We start from the raw sequence: 13,504 nt of genomic DNA on the forward strand, positions 1-13,504 counted from the left end.
GGACTTAGGGAGTACTATGACCTTTTTCTTGGGTTAAAACTGTCAGTTTATCCCAAAAAAAAAAAAAAAATAGTTTGCAAAATCTTAAGCAAATGTCACCTATATCCTTATGGCTCGTTTGGTACGCGGGATAAGGTGGGATATCTCATTATTAAGTTTGGTATTAATTTTATACTCTGTTTGATACAAGATATAAATTTATCTTTTATATCTTATACCAAACAGAGTATAAAATGAAGCTCAAAACTAATCTGGAGATATCCCACCTTATCCCATCATAATTGGATTATTTTATCCCACCTTTCAGATGGGATAAATTAGTCCCAGGACTATAATTCCAGAATTATAATACCGAAATAATTTAGTCCGCGCACTAAACAATCCCTTAATTCTTGTTTATTTTTTGATCCAGAAGTAAACAATATTTAAATCAACTTAAGCAACATTAACAGTGAGCCTCGTGCTATTGAGGAACTTTGAAACATACATGGACAGAAATATCCACCTTATGGTTAAAAAAAAAAAAAAAGAGCCAAAAACATTGGAGGATGAACCTCCAGGAAGTCCACTACAAAAAGCCTACAGAAGAATTAGTATTTTATAAGTTCATAGCCAGAGGTCGCAAGTACAAATTCTGCGTTTGAAGTTATTGTTAATAAAAAAAAAAATATTTTTAAATTGAATTTTTTACGACAAATTCAAATGAATGGAATCCCAAAACAAATGCGGTACAAGTGAACTCAACAAATTAAACAAGAACTAGTACTACAAGACACAACATTTCGCAGGTGTAGAGTCTTGATCTGCACGAAGCAAATCCGTAGTTCTTGACTTTGTTGTAATTGCTAACTTTGAGGATATGATTTTTAGTAAATAAATACTCCTCTGTTTCAATTTGTTTGAACCTATTTCCTTTTTAGTCCGTGCCAAAATAAATGTCCTCTTTCCTAATTTAGAAACAAATTCACTCTATGAATGATTACCGCCACACAAATTTTCAAGGCTTATTTTAAATCACAAGTTTCAAAAGTCTTCTCTCTTTCTTAAATGTTGTACCCAATCAAATGAATTCATATAAATTGAAACGGATGGAGTATTTCGATAAGGATTGTACATAATTGTATATTTAATTCAAACATACTCCTTCCGTTCACTTTTATTTATCCAGTATTTCAAAAATAGATTTTCACTTTTACTTGTCACTTTTAACATATCAAGACAAGATAATTTATTTTTTCCTGTTTTACCCATAATATTAATTACTCACTTCAAATTATTTTTCAAATCCAATAAAAATATGTACTGATTAATATAGATACATTGGTAAATTATGCACTTTATTTATTATTTCTTAAACAGCGTGAAGAATCTAAAGTAGACAAATAAAAGTGAACGGGGAGTATTAAGAAGATGAAGAGCGAAAGGGAACACATAGTAATGCAACCAAAACACAATAAAGTAATAGAAAATGTGAATATCTCAATACATTGGTGCTAAAAGACCAATGAAATTACCAAGAAAAGAATAGCTTTAATAAATTTCATTAAATTTAAATATCAGCTTAACAATACAGACCAACTAATCAGGAGAGATTCTAGCATAAAATGATTAAATTAAAAATTAGAAATCAATTTATTAGTATTTCCTTTTTCACTTTTGTTAAGAAATTCTAGTCTAGGACTTCAAAGCCATTCTTGATCAGTTGTTTATTTGCAAATTACAGAGAATGATAGTCCCAATGGCAGTGCGAACAATATTTCTTCTTCAGTTCTTCTTCTTATGCTCTATTCTTTCTAGGTATTTCTTTATACCTTCAGTACATATACCTATAAATTTGCATGCACGTAAAAATGTACTCCATTCAGAGAAATTGCAAGAATGTTGTACATGTTTTGAATTTATTAAGCTTGTTAATAACCATTTGATTATTTTCCCCATAGCTTCAAAATTTTAATCTCCATTTGAATTTTTGGCCTTTCTCTCCGTTGGATGGGAGAAAATGTCATAATTTTGGATCTTGATCTTTTTCTCCTTAGCATGTAAAAAAGAAACTGAATCTGAATATTTGATTTTCTCTCTGTTTGGGTATGAGAAAACAGTCGGAGAATTCAAATCTTGGCTTGTTTTGATTTTTTTTTTTTTTTAAGATTATTACATCAATATAAGACCAATTGTTTATTGTCTCCACATTTTCATTATTGTTTTTTTATTATTTTCATTAAGTTTTTGCAGGAATGATGATGGTTATACTGTCACTGGTCGAGTAAAAATTCCTGGTACATATTCATGAATTCTTTTCACCTTCCTCTTCCTAGTTATGTTTTCAGAAACATAGCGCTGTAGTTAGTATATATAAGCTTCATATCGGATAATATATCATTTATTCTATGTATTGGCCTAGTTTCACTAGTATGGTAGCTGAATATTTTAAATCTAGGGGAAAATAGGCCAAAAGTAAACAATTATTGGCATGAAAAAGTTATATTTGTAGTCAAATTTTCAACTTTCTACCTCTGCGTTGAATTAATTTCAGATCATAGTGCTAAATTTATCTCCTTTTGTTGTAAAGATTCACTTCACTATAATTGATATTTGAAATCTTCTTTCGTGATGATTTACCAGGTTTTAAAAAAATTAACTTTGTTTTATGTATTTGAGAATAGGTTTTAGACTTATCAGAAATTTTTTAATATTATTACTATTATTCATATATATAAAATGAAGTGTGGAATTGTGGATTCATATAGTCAACCCCAACTACTCGGGACTGAGGCATAGTTGTTGTTTGTTTTTTCTATAGGCTTTAGCTTGAAAGGATCTGGTTTCTCAGCTAAAGCTTCAAATGTTAAAGTCATATTTAATGGTGGCCAAAGAGTTACATTCCTGAGACCCAATGGATATTTCTCATTGTATCCTTCCTACGACTTCATGTCTTAAATCGGTCTGCAAATTTGTTAACTTAAGTTATGTGTCTTGATTAAACTTTATATACTGTTATGAGTTTTGTGCTTCTTCAACTGCATATTTACTGCTGCTCCACACTCCAAGAAAAAGGAATGCCATTCATAATTAATTTCACTATTTTTGTGCATTGTTTTCTTCTATGATCTGTTTGCAAAAAGTTTGATTAAGTGAAATGGAGTTTAAATGTGAGTGGTTCATTTCTTAACACTAGCAAAATAACTTTGTGATTCATGTTACCTATCGCATATTCATTGTTAGCCATACGCTTAAGTTGTTAAGCATTGTGAGGCGCTTGACTCTTGTCTACTCGGTGGCTTTTACCGATCTTCTTGTCATAAGCCTATTTCTTCTATCTTTTGACACTTAATCTGTTGATTTTATTTGGCTTGACATTTTCTCTAAATCTTTAAGCTCATGGATAACATGGAAACTATAGTATTACTCCTTTCACGAAGGTTGTAAGAAGAGAATGTTGTTCTCGAAATACAATTCCTTAACCTTAGCAATAGCTATAATGTATCTGCAGGGACACATCTCATTGAGGTGTCTGCAATTGGCTACTTCTTTTCTCCAGTAAGATTCTCTACTACGATCTGTTTAATTCCTCGCCAATTTTCTCTGACAAAGATTTATATGCTTACTGTATCTTTTGTGATGACAGGTCCGAGTTGATGTCAGTGCTAGAAACCCAGGTAAGGTTCAAGCAGCGTTAACCGAGAACAGGAGGACTCTGATTGAATTAGTTTTGGAGCCATTAAGTGAGGAGCAGTATTATGAGGTCAGACTTTGATCTCCTACCTTTCCGTTTCATTTTCTTCCTTCTTTCTCTATTTTTCTTTCAAAACTACTGTGTGAATTTCTCTTGCAGGTAAAGGAACCCTTCTCCATTATGTCTCTGGTGAAAAGTCCAGTTGGCCTGATGTTCGGATTTATGTTGTTTGTAATGTTTGTGATGCCAAAATTAGCAGAAAATGTGGGTGAGTACTGTTTTAACCAAAACGAACTTGACTTCACATGCAATAGTGTGGTACGTCCATAATGCAATTTCAATTTTCTATCTTTAATGCTACAGTTTTGTGCTTTGGCATGACTGCATTTTATATGCGGTTCACTAGGGATTAGTATCTGATGGTATCTTTGTGATCCATATCAATCTCTCATTGAATTGGATTGTGAGTAAATGAATATCGGGTAGACATTTTTTCATGCTTTAAATATGGATTTAGCATGGACTAAAAGATGGAAAAGGTGGGAAGGTTCCATATGTAAGAAGCATCAACTGTCAATCCATATATCTGAGTTAACCCGAACTTCACTCTCTCCTGACGTTTACTATGCTCACCTCTCTATTTGGAGATTCTTGACTCTTTCTCAATCTGTGTTCTTATATTGATAAATATATGTGCTTACAGTATGTTAGAATAACCAAATCATGTGTGCAAGCGAGCAAGCGCACACCATGCCCCTACGCATACAAAATAGTATTTCTCAACTATATCTATGAATGCTTATGTTTGTCTTATTTGTGTAACATGATGTCTCAATTATATAACCGTGGATATATGTGTTCCTACCATATTTCTTTGTGTGTCAGTTTATATGTATGATCTAAAAGGAATAATGCATCTCACTTATATAGTTATGTTGGTATTTTATCTACAAAATTACGAGAAAAGTGCTTAAACCAGAGCCCTCCTATCGCATCATTAGTGGCTCCATGCTGTTTATGCCAGCTCCAGCCATTTTAAATTTTGGAATCAGCAGCTAGCTTGCTTCGATGATGGAAGAAACATTTGTTGTTAGTATATTTGCTTCACTTTTGAAAACTTAAAATATGCAAATTAAATGGGATGAAATTCAAGACACTTTCCTCTAATTTCTTCTCTCCTACGTTGACAAATGATGACCTTAGGGTGTTTTAGGACTACTTCTGCATTAAATGAGATGCAGTTAAATTAGAATTGATTGCAATAGTGTGTGAAGAAGTGAAATAAGGAAAAGAACATTTAAAAGCATGAAATGTTGTGAGCATTACTATAATGAACTACATCTTTTCTTGCTGTCAAAAAGTTCCTCCAAGTTATTCCTATATCTTGTTCCCCTTGGATTAACTATATATTAGTCCAACTTTTACGATCCATAAGGTGTGGATGAATTAATTTCATCCATATTCAATTTATCTTATTTGATCTGTCAAAATCCATCAATCCTTTTGGCACCCATTGTTTGCAGATTAATTAACTGTTACATTGATAGCTAAACTCTGTTGGCAAACCTATATAGTCTTGCCTACTACATTTTGGTGATGATTGACTATTGTATAATCAAACTACTTATTTACAGAAAAAAGAGTTACGTGATGAGAAGTCAGGGAAACTCTTGCTTACATTTCTGCAAGTTACTTTACCTTTTGATTCTTGGTTAAATGCCATTCCGCTACTAGATCAAACAGACATGACATAAATATCTTGCGCTAATGTGCTGATCTTTTGTGTGGCAGATCCTGAAGAAATAAGACGAACACAGGAGGAAATCATGAGAAACCAAGGGAGTCTTTCAAGCTTATTACCAGGGGCTCAAAGCAACAACTAGAGATTAGATTTAATAACAACATTGAAGAATTTCACCTGCTAGAAAGGGAAATTCTTCATTGTCACTATATGGAAAAAGCTGAATTATTCATAAACTGATAAACTCAGTTTCAAGGATCCATATCAAGCTTTTTTTGAAGTCTCCGAGTACCATCATTACTTCAATTTAATCCTAACTGGAATACTGACGTTCTCTAAATAAGACATTGTTTCACTTGAAACCAGACATTATATTTCAGGATAACTTGTAATAGACTTATTGTGTCCAAGAAGAGTATATATTGTTGGTTACCCTAAAAAATCAGGCAATAACTCTTTGAAAAAAGTGATAATATTATGCTTCAAGCCTTCTTCAATTACTCTATGTTCTTTACAACTTATGCTTGAAAAACTCCCATATGTGCTCAGTAGCGGATGGAGAGTAACTGAACCCAGTGTTTTCGACACAAAATATGAATATATATGTAACACTAAAATTTCAACAAATATTAGATTCTAAGCTCATAATGTCAAAAGTACAAGGAGTTCAGTAGTAAAAACATAAAATTTAAATTCTGAATTCGCATCTGCACTAGTATGAAATACAACGCTTGAGCTTAATTTAAAGATTATCTTTTCTCTATTTTTCCACAACATATTCTGTATGTGGAAAGAAGCAGGAAAAAAAGAAGATGTACAATCAATGTGATAGAGCTTAGGTAGAGAATCAAAGAAAGTAAAGAATTAGTGATAAGCATTTGTATTTGGTGCTAGCTAAGAGTCTGATCGAGAAATATCAATAAAGAAATATATAGTTGAAAGATAGAGGTGAATATATCCTATACCAAATGAATCTTATATCCTGAAACTGACGTCAGCATAATTACTTCAGCTAATTAATTTGCAACGACTAGCTTATGTTAAGGTACTACACAATTTATTCATTTTTGAAAATAATAAGGGAGCCAAAAGATTAACGAGGATAAGACATACACAATTTTTTAACTTCCATACACCTAAAACTGTCAAAAAATGTAAGACAAAAGAACTTTTACACTATCAGGTTATCTAAAACGTAATAATATGTAATCGTGTATTTAAAGTGGGGTTAGTAACCTGAAAATAATGCAAATTACTTGCTACAATAGGTTGGTTACCTAGAACATAACAACATGTATTAGTGCATTAAAAGTGGGATTAGTAATATCAGAGGCGGAATCAGAATTTGGAAGTTTCGGGTGCCACTCTATTGTAAATGTAGACGTAGTGCAATTTACACGGGCCAATTAATAGAGTACACATTTGATCGGTTTGATCAACTTTGGATTGCGGTTCGGATTATTTGTCTTTTTTGGTTTACATAAACAAATTATTCCAAATATTAGATACAGTAGAAAAATTACGCTCATATAGGTACATTAACTCAAGCTTACAAGCATAATTTTTACTATAACATAAAGAAAATTTCTTTTTTAAATCATCATGAACCAAGACTCAACATACCATTTTCTTTGCATTTTGTCAAACCATCATACCATTTTCTTTGCATTTTGTCAAACCATTTAAATAAAATAACATGTAAAGTTAAAGATAATAAACAACGACAGAAGAGAGTAGCAGGGAAAAAATTATTAAAATTTTGACGAAGAGAGAGGAGAAGATTGGGAGAAGAGAAAGAGTTTTTTGGAAGAAGAAAACTATTTATTGTCTTGTTGATATTTTATACTTAAAATAAATATGAAGAGAAATGGTACGAGTCCAGAGAAGATAAATAAAGACTTGTTAATTTGTTAAGTATATTACCAAATTCCCGTGAGAGAAAAAAGGATGAAAAAGAAAGTAGCAAAAATTAGCCAAAAATAAATGTAGATGCAGGTGTTCGAACTGGCACCCCTGGGGAGGAAAACCAAGCGCCTAACCATTGGCACCATGGCATCAATTGTTATTCCAGGTGGCGTGATTGTGATTTATACTATATCTTACAGATATATACATTCATATACATAGTTTCAACCGAGCGATGGGGTGGCGTGGCCACTACATAGATCTGCCCTGAGTAATATGAATTAAGGTAGATTAATTATTTTGCTACAGGCTATAGCAGGTTAAGACAAATAGATAGTGTAAAAACATTTTCGACCGTAAGTGTATAGCATTGAAATTCATATGAATTCAAATTTTAGGCACAGTCAATGTATAATTTTCTTTACACATACGATATACTAAGTAACAGGTAACTATTTTATATAAGCAGAATATGGTAACCAACAGAAAAAGTGATACTAACTGTTTCAAATAAGCATATATAATATGGTAAGAATAAGATAAACGACGTGCACGCAATGACATACTATTAAATTACTAGATACTGGATCTCGTGACAGCGTCCAATATATAATTTTATCCCTATGTAATTAAAAAAAAAAATCTACATATTTTACAATGTTTCTTGAAAATCACTGGTGAAAAGCTAAAAGTTTTGAAAGCACGGATTCAATAATTTATGTTATAGTATATTTCTTTGTTTCAGAGTAATTGAAACACTTTGAAAGTTATATATTTATATGGTAATAAATCATTTCATTAAGCGTAAAATTAACCGTGGATAAATATTATTAACATTGGTATAAGAACAAACAACAATCACACAGACTTTGAGTTCCTTATTTCATCTATAAAAAGTTTTGTAAATAAAATATTATTAATGGAGTACGTAATTAACATTTGAAGGAATTCAGATGAAAAATTGAATGACTTAAATAAAAAAAAATTGATTTGCCACTAAAATGAACAAGTTAATAGTATAGAAGTAATATATATTAACGGAAATAATTAATAAGCAGTATATCAATAGTAGTAAAGTAACACACAGTAAAGAGAAATGGAATTTGTCTATCCAAAATAAAGAGGTAGGTCCACTGGTGTTGAAAAAAATGTAAGGAACCAAAGAGCCGTGTAAATTGGAAAAACAGATGGGTCCCATAGCATAGGAAGTTAAACTGAGGTGCAGCTTTTTCATCGGGTAAAAAGGTTAAAGCAAAATATGGGCTGATTTTTATGTCCAATTATGAAAAGAGTACACCTAATAGAGCAGTTAGATACAATATTCAGAAGGCAGGAAAATCACACAATTCCGAAATTACCCTTTGATGGGCAAGCACACATGTCGTTGAAAAGTTGTGTGCTCTAGCCTCTTATTATTAATAGTAGTAAAAGTAAAAATCTGACGGATCGAGTGTTCTCATCAGAACTAATTGATTCTGTGCGTCCAATTTAAGCGCGAATCCTATGGCTAGCGCTTTGATAATTTCCTCTTAGGGGAACCTCTATAAATAATCTAATAACATCGACCGGAGGAAATCCACGCAAAAGTAAACAATATTACCCCCCTACATATACACAAACACTAGAAAAGAAAAAATGAAGAAAGTGAAGTGTGCGTCATCCTTAAGAGACGACGATGATGACAATATTAGTCCAGCGGGATTTCCAAGCATGATTCTCGATCTATCCAAGCCAAGTGCTAGTTCCAGCCATAATCGTCGTCGCTTTGTTGTAGATTCTTCAGAAAGCGAAGATGAAGGACACGCTCATCATCAGTGGTATAAGCATAACCATGCTGTTGCTCGACTTCCCGTGAATGATATTTCACAGCTTCTAATAATGATGCTCAACCTCAAGCCAGGTGCTGGTACTGGTCGTCCCCAACTAACTCTTAACCCTAATCGTCGCCCTGTTGTGGACTCTTCAGATACTGATGACGAAGGGCTGACTCACCACTACATGCAGATAAAGCACTTTAGCCATCCACATGCCTTGAACAAAGTATGACATCCAACAATACTCCGAAACCAACTGCAGGGTCGACCTGTGGCCTGCAACTTGTTGGCTCGGCTTATGGTTGTCAAAGCTGTCAATTTTATCTGCATGCATCGTGCTTCGATCTTCCTCAAAAGATCCAGCACGATGCACACCCAGCACATCCTCTGACACTTCGATACCCGTCCTACTACAAGCATTGTGGGAAGACCTGTGATGCTTGTTGTGAAGACATACGAACAAGTTTTATGTACTCCTGTGAACTCTGCGATTTTGACCTTCATGTCACTTGTGCCACCTTATACAAACTCGCGAAGAGGGCTGATACATCGAAGGACACTCTTCGACTTTATTACTCGTTTCCTGTTGGAGACAGTAACAATACTATGCCTTGGATCGCGCGATGCGACGTTTGTAACAAGAGGGTGTCTAAGGAAGGTTGGTTGTATTATAGCAAGGATACTGGCTATATTGCACATATCAAATGTGCTAAGGGTGCTAAAGTTGGCCCTTCTTGGATTAAAGAGAGGCTTAATATGCTTAAAATTAAGTAGAAGAAATTAAGTATATGGATGTGTGTGTGGCTGATCCAGTGCTCGAAAATATAGGACTCATATTTGGGGGTTAATATGCATGTCTGCAAAATCCTCATGTGTGACTTTAATTAAAATAAGGTTTCTAGCACTAGCAGCTATGGAATATATATATATATATATATATATATATATATATATATATATATATATATATATATATATAGGTGTGTGCTTAGTAGAATTGGTGGCCCTGTGATGAGGCATAGGTTGTCTTCAATAGTCACCATGCGTATATCTAATGTGATAGTATGATTGATAACAAAAAAGAAGAAAAAAGTCGGCACTCATCAGCTATAATATTCAGTAAAGTAATTAATAAGCTGTGTGTTTATTAAGTAAATCTGTTTTCTCTTTGTTTTACATATTTTTTTAACGGAAAGAAAATATACTTTATCTTTATTGTGTTAAGTATTACTAACAAAGATTAATTATCATTCCACGTGCACTGGCATTACCTCAACTGAAAAAATTAACTTACTCTTGTGACAAATTTCTGAGTAGAGTTACTTAAAACTTTTTATTTTGCCAAGTTAAGTATAAGTTGGAATGGTACGTCGATTAACTTTTGCGTTTTGCCACATCCTGATTCCTGTGTACTCAATTAATTCATTGTTATGAATTCCAATAATATGAAAATAAAATTTAGTAATATTTTTCAAGAAGGGAATGATTATTAGATCAACACCAACCCTTTGTTTCATTGAATGATGTGTCTAGCTAGAGTTAACTTATAAGAAAAAGCCCGGAAGTAAAATTGTTTTTTTTTTTTTTTTTCCTAATAGCGTTTTAGTTTTTCCTCTTCTTTAATTTGGCGTTTTGGTTACAAAAACCGAAAAAGGATTTCCGAAACAACTTTTTCACCTACTTTGATCAAATAAACACCACTTAAATAACTTGCATGGTTAATTTTACAGTTCTACTCTTACAAATAACTTGTACTCTATTACTTTTTTTTGGGGGGGGGGGGGGGGGGGGGGGGCAGAACTTGTATTACTTATATAAGGGCTATATTAAAATTTGCTATAGATTCATCAAGTTGTTCAATATGTGAAAAGTGTGATTTTAGAGGTAATGGCTTAACTAAACTTAATGGGCATTGTAAATCTTGTAGTTGGGAACTCACACAAAAACACCAAAAACAATTGTAGTAGGATTAATATGATAATTACACTCTTAATCATGAGAGGTTTTAGATTCGAGCTTAATATGAAAAAAAAATTCTAATAAGGAACGCTTCCTTTTAAAGAACTTACAAGATGCAAATCCAAATCAGTCGGAGCGCCAATACGAGTACCCAGCATCAGGACGATATAGTATTTCTTCCTTCATCCCCATTCAATCAAAGAAGACTTAAGAGAAGAAAGCAACGTGAAGTTGTCTCAAAAGATTGAGAAGATGATTTGAAATGGTGATGTGCGTCTAAATCTCAATGCTAAGGCTTGCTAGTGGCGCCATAGGGATTGAAGCAGTGCCGATTTATTATTATAACTAGTGAAAATGTCCGCGCTTTGCGCGGTTATAAAATATTAATAATTTTAAAAATAATAATTGTATTAATTTAGTTGAGATAAAATGGATCAATTTTAATTTTAGGACATTGATTAAATGAAAAAGATGATATTTTTATTGGAGTTGGAGTTTCGATGAACTGTATTTATTTATTACTAGATTTTCTACTAAAGATAACTAATTTTAAAATTCAAATAAAAGAAACACAAATAAAAACTAACAAAACTAAAAGCATAAAAAAAACTAAACAACGAACTTATTGTTGGTTATATTCACTCATGTCGTCAAATTTCAGATTTGTTTTTTTTTTTGGCCAAGTAAAGCATACATCCACAACTCCACATACAAGAACCTACAATTTGTGTGCTACAATTTCAAATATTTGGTTGATAAATAAACTTCAATTCAAATGCTCAATTATAGATATATGTGTGAGCATTTTTATAAATATATGTCTAATATCAGTTGCGTGGGCTTAATTTAAAAAATGTATATGTACAATATTTGAATTTCGAGTGCAGAAAAATCTTTAACCTTCAACAAAACGATAAATGCCTCGCTCCAACTGGACTATGAACGTTTTTTAATTCAATTTTAAATTAACTCCAATTCAAGTACTCATTCAGATATATGTACAATAGCAGTTGCTTGCAAGCCTCATTTAAAATAGATATATGTACAATATTCGAATTTCGAGCATAAAAGAAATCTTTAACTTTAAGAAAATGCCAAAATACGTTGTATCAACTGGACTATGAACGTTAATTTGAAAGGATTAGAAATGTTACTGCTAATGTGCTAATAATAGAAAATAGGAATCTATATTCAAGTGAATTTTCTCGTAGAGGTCCATAAAAGCCGCGCAATGAATCATTCTTGATGAAATAACTTTTCTCTCTTAACTGAACAACTTGTCTCAATACTCGTTTTCCCTTATTTCCCTAGCAAAATTACAAGTCAAAATAAACGTTAGACCAACTATGGATATATTGCCCTGTGGAGTAAAACACGTGGTAAAAACATATACCTTATGTAACTTGATTTTTAGATGAATATTCAAAATTTAGATAAGCTTCTTAAGCCTTTTATACTCATCATTCAAAATAGTACTTTCACTGCTTCAATTTATGTGTCATAATTCTAACTTTTAAAATCAAAATTCTTAAGCGTGACAATAAATTCGGACATAGAATCTTAAAATTTTTGAAATAAAATTTACATATTTAAAAACTACGTAAAAGATACTCAAACTCACAATAATTTATAATTTAAAAGGCATTCAAGAAAATACGGTCAAAGATAAACTCGTTTAATTCTCGAAATCCGACTATCACCAAATAAATTGGGGAGGAGGGAGTATTTGCGTCAAACAACACCTTCACCTGAAAATTTACAATACTGTCGTCTATTACTAACGCCATATGAAACGTCAAACGGTTAGAAAACAGAAATTAAGGAAGATAATTGAATTAAGATCAAGAAAATAAAAATTGTTGAGAAGGAAAAATTGTTATGAATTGAGAAAACAAAAAGAACAGATACCATCTTGTAATCATCCTTGCAAAGCTAAGCGTAAATAATGGCATAAACAGAAAACGCAAAATGCCGCAAATGCTTACAAGGTTGTAGAAACAACTAATTCATCCTTAGCCTCTATTTATAATATGGTTGCTTGGAATATGTAGGGACCTACATAGAAGATGGAACCACCCTTTTACAGGTTATTAAAGCACGTTTAATTTGGAATATGTATAAGTATAACCTACATAGTGGAAGGGAAGTAAATTAACCACCCACGTATAGGTCATTTACATCACTCGTTTACAGGTTAGTTAAGAGCACTTTTAAAATGTAATTTAATGAAATGTTTCAGTGTGATAAGCATTAAGCATATACATAACAACATTTGATGCAATATTTGATTATTCGGAAAATAAAGGTAAAATAGAGAAAAATTCAAAAAAAGGAGCAAAAAAGATAATGCATTTGGTGGCGATAGAGAGGTGTCATATCACCTTATTTATACCTAACTTTATATTATATATA

General features: G+C 32.3%; 2 protein-coding genes across 3 annotated transcripts; both read left to right on the forward strand.

The window, feature by feature from the left end:
- The first annotated feature begins 1,530 nt into the window (after positions 1-1,530).
- LOC132643672 (ER membrane protein complex subunit 7 homolog) lies at positions 1,531-5,896 on the forward strand. 2 transcript variants are annotated; one of them, XM_060360175.1, is made up of 7 exons: positions 1,531-1,797; positions 2,224-2,276; positions 2,801-2,909; positions 3,474-3,537; positions 3,626-3,742; positions 3,833-3,941; positions 5,465-5,896. In XM_060360175.1, the coding sequence occupies exons 1-7, from the start codon at positions 1,727-1,729 to the stop codon at positions 5,554-5,556; spliced, it is 615 nt and encodes a 204-aa protein (XP_060216158.1). In that variant the 5' UTR covers positions 1,531-1,726; the 3' UTR covers positions 5,557-5,896. The 2 variants fall into 2 exon arrangements, with proteins under 2 accessions (XP_060216158.1, XP_060216166.1); XM_060360183.1 differs by having other exon boundaries at positions 1,532-1,797; positions 2,233-2,276.
- Positions 5,897-9,352: 3,456 nt separating this feature from the next.
- On the forward strand, positions 9,353-10,056 carry LOC132615429 (protein VACUOLELESS GAMETOPHYTES-like). The gene has a single exon (XM_060330064.1). It carries the CDS (start codon positions 9,362-9,364, stop codon positions 9,905-9,907), a length of 546 nt encoding a protein of 181 aa, XP_060186047.1. The 5' UTR covers positions 9,353-9,361; the 3' UTR covers positions 9,908-10,056.
- Positions 10,057-13,504: the final 3,448 nt, after the last annotated feature.

The sequence above is a fragment of the Lycium barbarum genome, chromosome 1 (assembly GCF_019175385.1).
Source record: "Lycium barbarum isolate Lr01 chromosome 1, ASM1917538v2, whole genome shotgun sequence".
NCBI classification, from domain to species: Eukaryota; Viridiplantae; Streptophyta; class Magnoliopsida; order Solanales; family Solanaceae; genus Lycium; species Lycium barbarum.